Source organism: Fulmarus glacialis, unplaced genomic scaffold, assembly GCF_000690835.1.
Source record: "Fulmarus glacialis isolate BGI_N327 unplaced genomic scaffold, ASM69083v1 scaffold743, whole genome shotgun sequence".
NCBI classification, from domain to species: Eukaryota; Metazoa; Chordata; class Aves; order Procellariiformes; family Procellariidae; genus Fulmarus; species Fulmarus glacialis.
The window spans coordinates 24764-40642 of NW_009200784.1; the positions used below are offsets into that span (position 1 = coordinate 24764).

General features: G+C 41.5%; 1 protein-coding gene across 1 annotated transcript in view; it reads right to left on the reverse strand.

Moving 5' to 3' along the window:
* Window positions 1-14032, reverse strand: part of TRIM71 (tripartite motif containing 71, E3 ubiquitin protein ligase) — a 15468-nt gene extending 1436 nt beyond the window's left edge. The window contains 4 exon segments of the mRNA XM_009573706.1: window positions 1-86; window positions 2903-2923; window positions 2925-3038; window positions 13871-14032. The exon segment at window positions 1-86 is cut by the window's left edge and continues 16 nt beyond it. Of these exon segments, the coding sequence (XP_009572001.1) occupies window positions 1-86; window positions 2903-2923; window positions 2925-3038; window positions 13871-13984 (335 nt within the window). The 5' untranslated portion in view covers window positions 13985-14032.
* Window positions 14033-15879: the final 1847 nt, after the last annotated feature.

Genomic DNA, 15879 nt, shown 5'->3' on the forward strand with positions numbered 1-15879 from the left:
GTGTTGTCCAGCTTATTTAGGTTCTGACGTAACTTTTCAACTTGCAAGTAGAGTGACTTAGCCTTGACTTGACGAATCTTTTCCACCTTGGGGGGGGCGGGGGACAGGGGGGAGAGAAAAGCACACTTACATCAGGAAAGACAACCCGTATCGGAAACATTTCCTAATGTTGCCCTTCTACATAAAAACCAGTTGTGCAGTTGTTGCAGCTTGTTGACACGCAACTGCAGAACAAGCCTCTAGAAGCTGTGATGTAGACAGGCAGAAATGAGAAAAAATAATTATTTATCCAAATTCAGGTTTATTATTCTCTCCCACCCTCCAGCCAAAATCATACATTCTTACTCTGCAGATCTGCTGCATCAGAGTGCCATTTGAAAGGAAGAATCATTTGCTTACCCACAATGATTTGCTTCCTCAAATGCTATTCTCTTTTCTAGTTGCAAGGTACTTGACAGATCATCTGAAGATACATCTTATTTAAACTCCAGGGAGGACAGAGGTTACTGCAGGCTCTCAAGAAAGAGCAGAGGCTGAGGCTCCTCTAACCAGAGTTGAGATCCATTTCAGAAGGTAGGCAGGCTGTCATCACACAAAGCTGAGGCTAGGAGCCAGCATCAGCTAATGCACATGGGCTCTTGTCATTGCCCTGCCTGCCAGAACTGTTTACATGTGACTGGATAATACCAGACATCTATCTCCAGGGATTTTTAGGGTCCAATTATTTTAATATTGTCTTGCAAATCCTGGCAGTTATGCTGAGCTAGTGCTTTACAACAGGATGCTTTATAACATCACTTCAAATGACACAGAAGGTTGCTGCCATTCCCTGCTTGGGGGACTGGAGCTCAAGCATAAATGGTTTGTTTGTAACTATTTTATATAAGCCTGTGTTTATCTTTACTTGTGAAAAACCACTTTAGACCATCTGGCAAAGACACCTGCCTTGTAAAACTAATGAAACATGTAATTGCTTTATTGTTGCAAAAATACATTTCCTTATGTTTGAATACCTGCTTGACTGCAGAACAATACCAGCAATGTATTTTAATGAGGGACAACTCACCGTCTGAAGACTCCTTGGTTATACACTGACTAGATAACAGATGTATAAACATGCTATTTCATTTAAAGTTGAGGCATGCAGGTTTTACCAGACTGTTAAAAAAAGTCAGAGATGCTTTCTCCAATAGATTTCCAAAACAGATTACTCATCTTAGGTCTCAACTTAATCCTCGGCCTCAGCTTTGGTACCCGAAATTATTCACTAACACTCTTCACATGAGGGCTTAATATACTCAGCTTTTTTTGCTAGAATGATTTCCCACCACCGCCAAGTTTCCTTCTTAAAATAATGTTTTATAACCCGAAGAGAACTTGCTTTTCAGTGCAGACATTCCAATAAAGTGCAGTTATGCAGCCCTTTGGGATACAAATAGCTCAGGGGCAGCTCTTACTTCTCCTGTACTAGGAATACCTCAAAAGAGAAGCCTGCCAAGCTTCTTGGGGAAGGCTAACAGTGGAAAGTGAACTTACTTCCCTCAATCCAAATACCTCAGAAAAAGCAGCATTAGACGTACAGTAACTAGATAAAGTGCATTTTTCATCTTGCCACTGATGCTTATAAAAGAACCACAGAAAAACAAACTTCTCTTCTAGGGAATTAGTCTCACTGTAGTTAGAGTAACTCTTACCAGAGTGGTCATTTTGCTGGCAACAGCTATTAAACCAGAAAATTACTGTTCCAATCAATGTTGATGGGGAAGAGGCAGGGGAGAAGTACCTTAGCAGGATGGCAGTGCTTTTTGGCAGCACGTGCCTCACCAACCACGTGTACTTGCCACCCTGCCTGGCTCTGCTAGCACAGGCAGCGGCCACACAGCACCTGGTTTCCTGCCACACTTTATCTGGTGCAACTGCATATGATAGGAGCAGTCCCAATTTACTCCTAAACTTTTCTCATCTTGACCACACATTTTTGCTCCCCTATACCAGTACTAGCAATCATGTGGTCATAGGACAAGTCAGTTTGACTCACTCATCTAAAAGACCTAATCCAACAGCAGAGAGTGGGTTTCTGTTCAATTCTACAAGTGGGACCCAATGGGCCAATCCAAACTAATCTGTGCTAAACAAGCAGAGAAGAGCCACGACCACTAAGTTACCTTTCTGGAATAAGCAACTTTGCTGTTACTTCCCTTCCTCCTTTCAAAATACCACGCGTGCATTGTGGCTGAAGTGAGTGCAAGAGTCTGGGATTGTGCAGATACTCTTGCTGGAGAGTATTCTTTTCTTCTACTAGTAGTAGAAAAAAAAATCAGAGGGACACTATCTTGACTGAGAGTAAAGTAAGTTTTTAGGTGTGGGGACAACAAAAGTTAGTCTTGCAGAATTTCTATTAGTCTTTCTAAAACAGGACATGGCATGTACAGTTTTGCTCCTTTCCTTTGTTTATGGAAAGTGGATCATGTAAGAAAACCCATATACTACATACCTAATTCTACAGCAACGTATTAAAGAGGTTTTAAAGACATTCTTTAAACAAGGTGTTTAAAGGCGATCTCTTCTCCGGTCAGTACCGAGACGTGAGCCACAGCTGCAGAGCCGGCAGGGGGAGTGCCCACCCCACCAGTGGGGCTGAGCCGGTGCGAGGATATCCTAGTCCCTACAAAAGCCCAACCAGTTTCTCAGATTGAGAGGTACCTTCAGCACAAAACCAACCAGGGCCAGAAACCAGCATCCTGCTACCTACAGAAAAATGAGTTCACAGTAAACTGTAGTGTTTCAATTCAGTGTTCCTCGGGAGGATATCAGAATCTGGCCATGGTACTAGATAAAAAGCACGTTTTCAGTTTGAAAAGGCACTTGTCAGCAGTTCAAACCACCGATATAAGGTGCATACCTTCCAGAGCAGCTCACACTCCCAGCTCTTCCAAGGCCTTCTTGTGTCTAGTAGTCACTGCTTTGACTTCAGACTGTACCACCTTCGCTTTCATCTCAACCTGCTCTGCCACAGCCTGGGCCTGTTCAATACTCAGCTGGGGAGAAAAAAAGACAACACACTTAGGGCTCAACCAAACCAATTAGAAATGCAATCAGAGGACTGCTGCTTACATTTCACTACACCTTCAGGTAAAGACATGAAGTGACAACTCTTGTTTTTTTACCAGGTCTTTGCCCATTTCATACATCAGAGCCTGAAAACTGACAACTTTTTTTTTTAATACATCTATTACATGGAGTTTACCCTTTCATTGTACCATGCACCAACACCACAGGACTAAAATGCCTGTGCAATTCCAGCAAGCAGCTAGTATGAACTCAAGAGACTCACACAGAAATTCATACTCATGTTTTCCTACACATAGAGAACCCAGTTTGTCTTGTGTCTCAAAATGGTTCAGACTGTTGTTGTGCTTCTAGTAAGAATGACACTGTAGGGAACAGACTTTATCTATGCATCTGAGCTGCACAGAAATGCTCCTAACAGAAAGTGAAGTTAATCAATTTTAAGAGGAAAAAACAAAGATTAGATGGTTATCAATAAAAAGCATTCATATAGTTATTCACACCTTGGATAGAGACCAAATTCTAATATAACCTTGTAATACAAGTTTTTAAAAAATATTCTGTAGTAGTATTCTGCAAATATGCAGAATGCATCTGGAAGGAAAATGTCTCTCTTCTCCCCTCAAAGGAAAAATTGTTTCCTTGAAAGATCCTTCCCAAACTGCTCCCAGTTTCACAAAATATTACAGAAAAGGGCATAAACCCAAACAAGATAAAGAGCAGGCAAATCTGAAGGATCACAGTTCCCAATGGAAAAGGTTCAATAGCATCAGTTAACTGAATCTTTTCAACACCTTTGCCATACAGTGAACCAGCATTAACATGCAGATGTGGTTGTGAACCTCTAAGAGGTCAAAGAGATACTAGTTTATTAGTTACAAAATTCTAGAGCAAAGTGATGGTATGTGAAGGTATTTAGCCTAGAAAAGAGAAAGTTCAGAGGGGAATCTTACTAATGTATACAAATACCTGAAGGGAGGGTGCAAAGAGCCAGGCTCTTTCCAGTGGTGCCCAGTGACAAGCCCAGAGGCGATGGGCACAAATTGAAACACGGGAGGTTCCCTCTGAACATCAGAGAATGCACTTTTTTCACTGTGAGGTTGACTGAGCACTGGCACAGGTTGCCCAGAGAGATTGTGGAGTCTCCATCTTTGGAGATATTCAAAAGCTGTCTGGGTCGTGGTCCTGGGCAACTGGCTCTAGGTGGCCCTGCTTGAGCAGGGGGCTTGGACAAGACCTCCAGAGGTCCCTTGCAACCACAACCATCCTGTGATTCTGTGACTGTAACAAGCATTTACTTTTTTCCTTTTCATAAACTTGGCACATCACAGTATTTCATTTCTAGAATTTTTATATTAAGCAACATACACAAGACATCTAAACCCCTACCAACACACTACACATCACTGTAGCAGCTTGATAAGCTGTTGACAGCTGAGAACATAACTCAAACTCACCTTCGTTTTCCACATTACATACTGAAAGCCATGGAAATAGCCATGGGTATTTGTTTTAAATACAGCATTTTAGATAGACTTTACAACACCCTTCCCTCACTCCGGTCTGAAGAACCGGTCCATTTCAGAACTTGAGCTGTTTCAGACTAGGTAGCCAGGGAATGCTCTGGCAGAAAACATCTTTAATCTTCAGAAATGCAGGCTTGATAAAGTGGGTAAAAACGCAATTTAAAGGCTTTACTGTACATTCAGGGCCTTACAGAAAACATCCTTAGTTTAATTCTGTATATGAGGATGTACCAATCTAAGAACCACCTGATGCAACAATCTGAACTACCCAATGTTATCCAGCTTTGTCTAGAAAGTCAGACAGGTCTTTTTGTTATCTTTTTTGGAATTGGTTGTTAGTATTTTCAAAGGCTGATCTGGCAAGTTCAACAGCATCTAGTTTATGCCAACAATGGGAATGCTAAAACATAGAACCAGAAGCGTACTGTTACTTGGACATTTTCATTCCCGGTAGCTATTTTAAGACTACTAGTTTGAATTAGATGTATTCTTCCAAGTCACGTAGGAGTAGAGAACTGAAATGAAAAGGAAGACTAATTCGGTCAGGTGATTAGTTTCTGGAGACAAGATGAAGACAACCCTGAAAAATAAGACAAGGCAATGTTTCTGATCTTTAATCCAAAGAAATCTCTTGCAAACTGGTAGAGGAAAATAGGAGTGCTACCTGACAGACCCTCTGCAGCACAGGGCTCAGTAAGAGGAGCATGCCTTTCAGCTGTTCCTCCTTCATGCAACTCCCAGGTCAGAGTCACCTTCCCTACATTTATAATAGGGAATGTCTTCAAACTCATGGACAGCCTAAATATCCCAGTCCCACTGGAGGCAGACCTGACCTGCCTTCACACAAAGTTTCTGGCAGACAAATTTGACTCAACACTTCAAGTTGACAGAAAGTGAAAATCTCATTACAACAATTAGCAGAGCAGATGTGAAGTCACAACTGGCCACAGATTAAGGCTTCATAAGAGCCAGTATGTTTCGCTCCTAGCTGGAGGCGTCCACATGTAAGAATACTGTGCCTCTATCATCTTTACTTTGCCATTCAAATACAGAACCAGCTTCTGCTGCAGGGAAAAGGTATGTATTTCTTCCAAAATAGATCCGGATTCTTCTCAAGTACAGCAAAACACCCTCCTCCTCTTGCAAAGAGAAACAGGTATCTCTTTGAGAAGTGTTAGGGAAACTATGCTATCCACTCATATTCCAATTCTAGCAAGCATGTCTGTGAAAGCAGAAAAGTCTTGGTTTACTTGAGCTTTTTGTACAGTAGTACCCATTAGGACAGTGATCTGTGTTCATGCTTTCCTCATGCCTTATAGCTAAGAGCAACCTCAACTTCCCTCATAATTCTCCACCAAAACCAGAGTCCACCTTTCAAGAACTCCATCATAGCAAGAGAGGTATTCATTCCCTGTGGATGCTGCGATCTTTCACCTGTAGGAATCAGTTATGGTAGAGCAAGTAATGGTACTCAATAGCACAAGGTTGTCTACCAACAACTCATGTCATCATCTGGATTTACTTTTACTTGCCTGAGCCTGAACAGCTCAGATCAGTGAAGGATGCCCAAAACATTAAGGCTCTAATATTGTCCAGGATATTGGCAAAGTTTCGGTCAAATTCACACGATCCTGCACTCTGCCAAAACAGGCTAGAACAGCCTAGGAAGGCTGACCAGCATGAAACACTCAGCAGCAGGCAGTGGCATGGTGGGGAGGGAACAGCAATAGGCAAGTATCTGAAGCAACAGCCAAGAGCTTTAAGTACAACCTTCGGGAGCCTTCTTTACATGGAAATCCCTTGTTCTCTTTGATTACTGTAAGATATCACAGCTCTGCCACGATAACTCTCTCCTGCTGTTCTGCAGGCATTTCCTGTGCAGAGCTTGTCTTCAGAGAGGTCAACTTTTTAGGAAACATGTTAAGCAGTAGCATTTCTTGTCCTGGTCAGGCACCACACAATCTTTTTAACAACAAATCCTTTTAAAGAAAAGCAGCTTTTATGACGCACTCTCCTCACAGTACGTCATAATTATTCCAGTGCTAGTGAATGAGATGGTCAGCTAGTTCACATGCTTAGGAAACAGAAGACAAGGCCTGTGTTTAGCAGAGAATCTCATCGGGTTACTGAATTTGAGACGGATAACAACTATTTTGCTTCCTGCTGTTGGTTGATAAAGTAAATTGCCTATTTGCAGCAGTACCTATTCACTCGTGACTTCCCAGGTGCCCAAAGATGGCCAGTACACTCCTCATTCTATTAGAGACATCACCTTGTGTTAAAAAAAAATAAAGGACATTGCAATGTATCTTGTAAACTATAGGGTTGAAACTGGTACTTCCAATTCCTCAGTGTAAAATTTAAGTAATGACAGCGTTTCTGCAGGCGATATGTTCCAGAGGGCCACAACAAAAGGAAACCTTGCAAACAGAGCTTCCAGTGGGGCAGACAAGCATGTTTTCAGGAAGGAAAGCAATGCAGACATCCATCACTAGCTATTGCTACCAGCACATTTCAGAATTCCTTACTCTTCTCAATAAACCTACCCAAATAGCAACAAACAACATTCAAAACACACACTTCAGCAGAAGAGGACAATGGCATGCAGTATTACCTGTACTTTCAGATTTCAAAGCATTTAATGAGGATTATTAAATGTGCAGGTCTCAAAGTTTTTATTCTCTGAACATTTTGTACAAACCGAAAAGGCTACTTTGTTAATACCTCAAGGTAACTCTTCCTATAATTCATACAGCATTTTACATCTTATTAGACCTAGCTCTGCATAAACACACCCCTATGTAAACTGTCACTGGCACTCAGGGTGCCAGTGCCTACATACAACACGCTGAACCAAACACTCCTTTCCAGGACAAGACAACAGACCCAGGCATGCCTGGCCAGTTCCTACACGCTTCAGCCAGTTTTGAGTAAAACATGAAAAGCAAAATTGCATTGGACCCCAGGTGTCCTTTCGGAGCGCCCTTTAGGTGGGCACCTCTGTGAGCTCCCCTTTAGCTACATATAACCACCTGGGGAAAAAAACTAGTAATGAGCTTGCTACAGTGGCTCTAACATGGCCACTGATGCTACAACAAAGCTATGAAGAAACTGACTGCAAGAGCCAGAAGGTGGAAAGTGCTATGATAGAACTTGGCTGCACTTCTGGATATCTGGGCTGACTACAGAGGGGCCCAAATCAGGATTTGCCATTTTGTAGACTGGCAGTTTTCAGCCTTTTTTCACATTTCCTGTCTTCTACTGGACATCAGGAACCAGAGCCTCAAGCTAACAAAAAGCTTTCTACAATTTAATCTTTACTTTACTTAAATATTCCTATGGAATATTTAAATGTAACGTTCTAGAAATATCACTACTCCAAGTTTTCACTAGTGCTGCTTTTTTAAATGAAAAGTTATGATCAGAAGCATACAACACTCCAGGTGAAAGAAAAAACCATTACAAAGCATGTGCACTGACGGGCTACAAACAAGAAATGCAGAGCTATTGTAAAGGTGCTGATGCCCTCACTGCATGCCTTCCACAGTCCCATACCCAAATTAAAATCAGGATGACCACAGTTATGTCCACACAGCATGCAGTTATTTAAAGAGGCTAACTTATGTCTCAAACAGCAGAGCCTGTTAATCCAGATGCTGAGCCATGATGTTAGATTATATCAATTCAGTTCATTTGAACAAACTGCGGCACAACACGCCACTGTGGCAACACCATGAGATGTATAAAGGCTGCTTATGGTAACTGTATTGCAACCCATCAATGCTAGCTTGCATGAGCATTTTTGAAAAGGTGCTTAGGATTTTTAATTCCATCCATCTAAAGACGGGAGGGAGGTATAATTTTTCAGGCATTAATTCCAATATTTAAGTCTGCTAGTCTAAGTTTTCCAATGAAGGTGCAGACTTCTGGAGAGGAAATTCAAACTTGAAAGCAACTTTGTTTTCTTCAGAGGAATCCTTCAGTATTTCAGGGGTGAATGGACCACAGGTAACGGCTAAAGACCCTTAAATACACACTTCCCTACCTCAATATGGAAGATTTACACTTTTAACACTAAAGAATTTAAGAGGAAGTTAATCCTACTTAGAGGGAAAAAAAAAAACTTTGAGATGCATATTCTCTGGCAAACCCTCTCTAGCTTTTAAAAGCACATTAAATACAAAAAACTTAATGAAATCTTTCTGTCTATCTCAAGTTAGCCCTCTTCCACCAAATGCTAAAGGTGTTCCATTGACAAATAGTTTGTTTTCATTCCTTATGGTAACAAAAGATACAGAGGGCTTGTTTCAAAGAACTTTTCCAATTACTTATCGCTGTTTCAGAGCAGGATAAAACAACCAGCACGTAACAGCCAGCTTTCTCCAGCATCAAGAACTGGATGTAAACTTCCTAATGCTCTTATAGTAGAAAAACTAATTGGAAGATCCTATACGAAGTATAGTTGCAGTAAAGACACTAGGATTAATAGGTTTAGCAGTGGCTTTGCAGTAATGTTGTTGCAGCTACAGCACAAATCACAGTAGTTGGACCAATTTAAAGGTTTCAGCTTAAAAAGTGTAAAACGCTAAAAAATTTTCACTTAAAGAAAATTCTCACAAAAAGAGAATTTTTAAAGAAGCTTTGATGGAGGGAGGGCTAGAGGCCATATTAAGCCATGTCAGAAACCAACAAAGAATCACTTTGATTTGTACTGCAAGAACAGACTTTTTGCCTAAAGTTTTAGGCAGAACAGTATTTTGGACAGTGACACATGTCAAATCCATCTTTCCCGATAGCATCTGCTTGTATGTTACACTAAGGAACTCACTACAACACAACACAAAACAATAACTAGAAGTACAAAGAAACTCAGCCTCTGTCGATATAAATCCTAGATTTAGAAAAGCACAATTGACTCCATTTTGTTTACAAAGCTTCATTTCAGATTCTCAAAGCTGCAAGCCTGACTTCAAAGCCACGCACAAGGGTGCCTGAGCTAACTTGATGTGACAACCCCAGAACGATCCCTTGCAGCACAGCGGTGCCATCCTTCTCAGGTATCGACCTCCCGGCAGCACAGATCCATACGGCAACCCACAGGGAAGCTTCCCCTGAAGGGCAGAGGCTCGAGGCAACAGATCAGCTTCCTCCTCTGGCTGGCCAAGTTTCTTACACTACCTCCCTTCCCCCTTCCCTAGAATAAAAGTGTTAAATCTACTTCATACCAACTCCTCCACAATTTGGGAGAGAAGAGGCATTGCCTTAATGGCTGACCCGCCTTACCACCAACTCCTAAGCCTTTCATGCTGGTAGGTAAGAGAGTGGCTTCCCCCATGTTCTGCGCGTGACCAATCTCACTGCATTAATTTACATGTGGAAGCCTGCACTGCCGAACATCCCAGCAAACACAACTACAGGCTCAGCCAGGAAAGAATTTGTTTGTTTTCCAATAAAACCACTTTTAAGACAACTGACATGAACAGATCAAACTGTATTTTAACACATTCACCTGGAAATTGACCCTAAATGGGAATAAGCACTCAAGGCTATACTGTTACACAAGTGCATTAGATTACACACACACATACATATATACAATTACACATGTATAGATGTATTTTAAGAACATGACATTAAGAACAAGCCATCTATCTTTCATCGTAACAGATTTACGTTCAGTTTGCGGCCCAGTCCTTGGAAAAAATTCTGAAAGAAGACAGCTAAGTGTGCACTTTCACGAGGTAAAACAAGGCAGCAGGGCAAGCTCCCCCCTACAGAAACGCAGCAGTCCTGCTTCCCCCCACCCTATTAATCCAATGTCATTGGCTTTCATATCATCCTGTGAATCAATTCAAGCCTCCGAAAAGGCTAGAAAAGCATCCTAGAGAGGAGCGTAGCTTTACACTGAGACAAGAAAGAGGTCCTACAAGCCACAGACTTGGGTGCCTCTGCTCCATTCCCTGGCACCATCGACAGTCCTTGTAGCACTGCAGTGAACCAGCCAGGGGGCTGACCCAGCCGAAAAGTAATCCTACAGAAAGATTACCCCTTCAGCTGGATCAGCTCACCACTCAGGCGCATGAGGCACAAGTTCTTGTGTTAGGGACAGGCTTAGAAACGCATGATCCAGGCCAGGACCAGTGCAGCACAGAGAAGCAGGGGAAGCTTTCCATTGCTGCAGAACCTCACTGAGGAAAAAAGCAAGCCTCTTGCTGCCAGGACTACTATTTCTTACATAGGACTTCAACTCCTTTAAAAAGCGAGATTTGGACTTTTCAGGAGTGACAGACTAGATCAGGCTTCAGTGGATCAAGAGGCTGAAATGTATCCCAACTCACAGCTTTTTTTTTTTTTTTTTAAAGTCTGAAAAACAATCTTTCCTCCAAAGCTGCAGGAAGAGTTTAAATAAACATTTCTTCCTAAAAGCCTTCAACTTTGGTTAACCAGATACTCTCCAGCCAGTTGACTCATGGCTCGATTTCCTCCCTCCTGCAACGCCCTTCAAATTCCACCTTTTCCCCTTTACTCTCAACTCCCCCTCCTCATTCATCCTCAACATCTCATGTCAGAGAGCTATCACTTTCAGAGCCTATTAAGAAAGAGTTACTAGCACAGCAGTATGAATCAGTCCCACTAAGAAGTGTTACTACACCATATTACTTTTCAAGGCTCGTAGAGCTCCAGCTTAGTTCCTCATATTGCAGCTTGTACTGGTATTTAATTCCCTGACGACGGTTTTCAAACTTTAACAAAAGCATCCAAGCCAATTTCTTTTAATTTAGAGGCTAGTTACTTTAGAGTTTGTTTTAAATTCATGCTGACATGCTGTCTCCTCCCTAGGATAAATATATAACTTCACAGCCCCATCATCCCAAGAACAAGAAAAGCTCTGCTCCATGAAAACTTGCTTACGCAGCAGGCTCACTGCATCAACCTTTCAGTCAGGCACCTCTGCTTTCAACTGCATCACATGCTCTTCTAGTTGTTGCTGATGTTGCTTAGGTAGCAGCTGTCTTGAGTTGTACAGTCTTCCTATTCCTGCATATGCACACGCAGATTACCACCACCTCAACTTTGTCACTGATCTGCTTGCTCACTACACCCTTTTTTTGTATAGCAGTCAAGATTAAAAAGCCCACTAAACTAAGACAACTCAGTTCTCGAAAAGCATGGTTCATTTTACAGAATCTTTACGCAAGCTGCCCAGTTAACACTTCCAAAATAGCCTCTTAACCTGGATGGGCTGTAGCTAGATTGTGTAGCTAGAACTGCACAAACCAAGTTCAGTTGAGCTGTTTGTTCGAGTTACATGAACATAGCCAGTACCACCCACCCTTTACTTGTACATCATGACGTAGTCAGCTCACCACAATGCCAGGAGCCTCCAACAAAAAAGCCAGAAGAAAATGGGGGAGGAATAAGCAAAATAAACCTGGTAGGAAGCAAGCAGGCAGAAAAGCATTCATGAAATAGTAGTAGAGTGGTACTCAACGATATTCTGCTAGTTTCTACTCTAAAAGTCAGTCCCTTCTTAGATAATTTATCTGCTCCAGTTAGATGATTAAGAGTCCTGGAGGTCAAATGCAGTAATTTGATTACTAACAGACAAGCCCTTGTCTAGGACAGCCTGGAGAAATTCAGAACACTGCACCAGTGAGGTTCTTTAAACTAGTATAATCCCTTTCTTCTTGTTCATTTTGGGGACATGTTAAATGTTTTAGTATGGATACTGCTGAAGAGCCTTATGGTCCAATTTAAAACAAATCTTGGAAGAAGCTAAGGTTTGCAAGATTCTGTCAAAAAAGATGGATTTTTAAATTAGCCATCCACCTCCAAAAACTTGGTGTTTGCTGTTCTGTTGTAACAAGTTAACATCACAAGCTAAAGGGAGACATCAACAACAGTTTAATATCTATAGCATCATAATACTTATTATTTCATTCCACAGGTGCAAAGACTTAAGGAGAGAAAACTTAGCTGCTCCTGTCCCACTGAACAAGCTTACTTAAAAGTTATAGCTATTGACAGGCAGAAAAATTGTCACATCATAGAAAGGGATCCAACTTCAAAACAGCCAGTACCCAAGACACACAAGTCCTACATTTAGTAACCTGCTTAGAGTACACAGGAATTCTGTAGCGCTGCAGGAAAGTGAGCTATGAGAGACTGAAGGAGTGGTCACTGCCAACAACAATGGAAGAAGAGATTTAACAGATTTTATATAGTAAGAAAATTTAAGAGACCCACTCAAATCCTCATCTACTAGAAGCAAGCAACGATGGGTGGACAATGGGTTTGTTTGGGTTTTTTAATTATTGTTTGTACCACGCATGTGCCAGGAAAGCACACCCAATTCAGAAAGTAAGTTTACTTCCTATACATGGCATTCTACAAATGTTTACTCAAAAAATTCTTAGTAGTTTAATCCCACAGAAGTGTTGAGTTTCAGAATATCCAGCTCAAATCTAGGGCATTTCAGGCTAACAAAATAAGACAGTAGTGTGGAGTGTAGCTTCCCACGATGCTTTCCCCACCCAAAGTCTCTTTATACATGCAAAACTACTGCTAATATCATATAACAGTTACTACTAGATATTATTCAGCAAAAGTAACTGTCTACCTATCCCTGCAGGTTACTCCCTTACGTAAATTTCTTCTGTAGTTTGAAGCACTGTATTACCTTCCTTCCAGTCCTTGCCCAGTATTTATATTTGCATTATAAAACATAGCTGAGGTAGAATGCAATTATAGGCAGTTATAGCATGCATCTGTGTGTGCAGAGTAATCCTTGTACGGAGATAGCTCCAGATCCTTTGCACAGGCAGGTTAGAAGTTTCACACTAATCCAACAGCTGATGAGTATTTTGTATGTGGTGACCACACTGAAGACATAACCAGAGTCATAGGTAGTTACAGTGCTAGATGCTGTACAGGCATGAAAGACAGCTGAAAATAAGTCTCAGTTGTAAAAACAAAACCAGGCTTAGCACTGCTATACGAGATCAGAACTTTCTTCAGAATGCTTCACGCTCAAATGTGTTTGTACAGAGTTTCATATCTATTGTGATTTACATGACAGGATTATGCTGCAAGAATGCAAAAATCCATATAACAGCACTTTGTTTTCAGCTCCACAGCCACTTCTGTCAAAGATTGAGAGAACAGAAGGGGTGAGAAGACTGACAGCAGAAGCAGAGAGCTTTTTGCCTTGACACCGTGCCCTGTAACAGACAAGCTGTAGGGGAAATAAATTACTCAAGTTGCTAGTATCTTACTTGAATAGCCTGTCGTCCTTGCTGAGCATCTGCCAGGAGCTGAATGGTGAGAGTCCTGGAGTCCTGGAGGGCATCTTGGAGGTAGATAAAGCTGTGACCCACATGTCGTCCCATGGTACATTCTCGACATATGGGGACAGAACAGGTATCACAGTAGAAATGCAGTACCTAGAAGGAAAAAAAAAACCTGTATCACTATCTAATGAAGAATTAAAAAGAAAATAGTGCCAGGATGAAAAAACCCAACAGCTCAACTGTAAAGGAGATAGTTAGAGACAGTAGCAATAGGCAAAGACTTCACAATAGTTTCTGCACAGAGGAAGAGCTATCCCTCCCAGTACGCTCCAAATCATACTCTAACAGTTAGATGGAAGTGTCATTGTTTTCTTTGCAATACAATACTAGGAAGAGTGTCCACATCAGCTCCTCTTAAGAGCGGAAGCCATCTGCCAACACTTGCAGATTGGAGATGTCATCTATGGCAGGTTTCAGGTGAAGACTTTTCCTGCATACACAAACACCACATTCTCCTAAGTGGGTCATTTAACAATCACTGCACTGAAGAACTGCAGCACCAGCACACCCACCTCCCAGAAGGGGTAAACAAAGTATGCATGCCTGAGAACCATCCTCTACTTTTTTTCCAAAATATGCAAATCCCTTGTGTTCAGGGTAGTGACAATATTAGGCAAGACTTCCTTCTGCCACTCCCAACAGCAAAGCAAAAAAACCTTCGCTATGACATAGTGTTTCCATGCTAGTGATACTTGGAGATGCTCGAGTTGGAGGAGAACAAGACTGGAACGTTAGCTTACCTATCAGAGCATTTGAATGCTACAGTGAACTGTGGGTAACCACTAAAACCCCATTCTATTCACAAAGCACTTAAAAACCCTACATTCAAATCACAATGAAAGTCTTACACAAGATGTTAGCCTAGGAAGTTGGATCCATTCATCAGCCATAACTGTTCCCATTCCACCCAGTAGAGGGAAGCAGCACACAGAAATAGCATCTTCCATGGAAGTGTGTTTTCTTAGAGGCAAGCAGAAATCAGCTGTTTTGTTTTCAAAGACACAAGTGAAGGAGCACAACATTTCAACACAAGGAAGTTCTGCATTCAAAGCTTTGCTCTTAGCTACATACACTATTTTTGTTAGAGCGTAATGTTAGAAAATCTAGATTACCATGGAAGAGTTAAAAATCCACTGTACAACAGCAAACAAGGTTTCACAGTACAAACAATTTTTTCCATCACCAGCTATTTGAAATCTACCTCAGAAAGGAGCAAAAGCAGAACAAAGATTGGACAAGTGTTTGATATGCCTGTCTTCTCACAGCTGTCATCCAGCCACTCCTGATTCCAGCTAACAGTTTGTGGTATGGTGCGTAACATCCCCCTTTCCCTTCTCCCTCAAAAGGAAGGGGGAGAACAGGACAGGTGATTCCCTCAGATTGCCTGTGCTGCATAAAGTGACATTTTAAGCTCCTATAAGCACAACAGCTGAAGTGGTATATGGATTAATTTCTCAAAGGCGTATGTGTGTGTTTGTGCACACATGTCAGATTTTACTAAAAACCTTTTTTTTTTTTTAAGTTAAGTTTTGTTGTCGGGAAACTGGAACAGAGTGTTATGTTTTGCTTCTGTTCAAATACTAAACCCTCAAGGAGTGTCTCAGATCCTTGTCTTTTGTAAGTAAAAAGCTGCCTTGGCTCTGAAATGCGTCATTCAAATGCATCATCTTCCTCAACTAGAGGGTCCCTTGTCTTTACGCTGCGGTTGTCTAAATCTGTACACAATGTTCACTTGCTCATGCAGTTCTGTAATTTTGCTGTTGAAATTACAGGGAATGTTTATTACATGTTGCTGAATGACTCCACTTAAACAACTGAGAAGTTGAGAGAGAATGAAAACCAAGACAGGGTATCAAGTTAAGTCATATGAATCCGATATACTTTAAAAACATACAGCAGGGATTTGGGGCCTCAATCAAGCAGAGCAGCTGAAA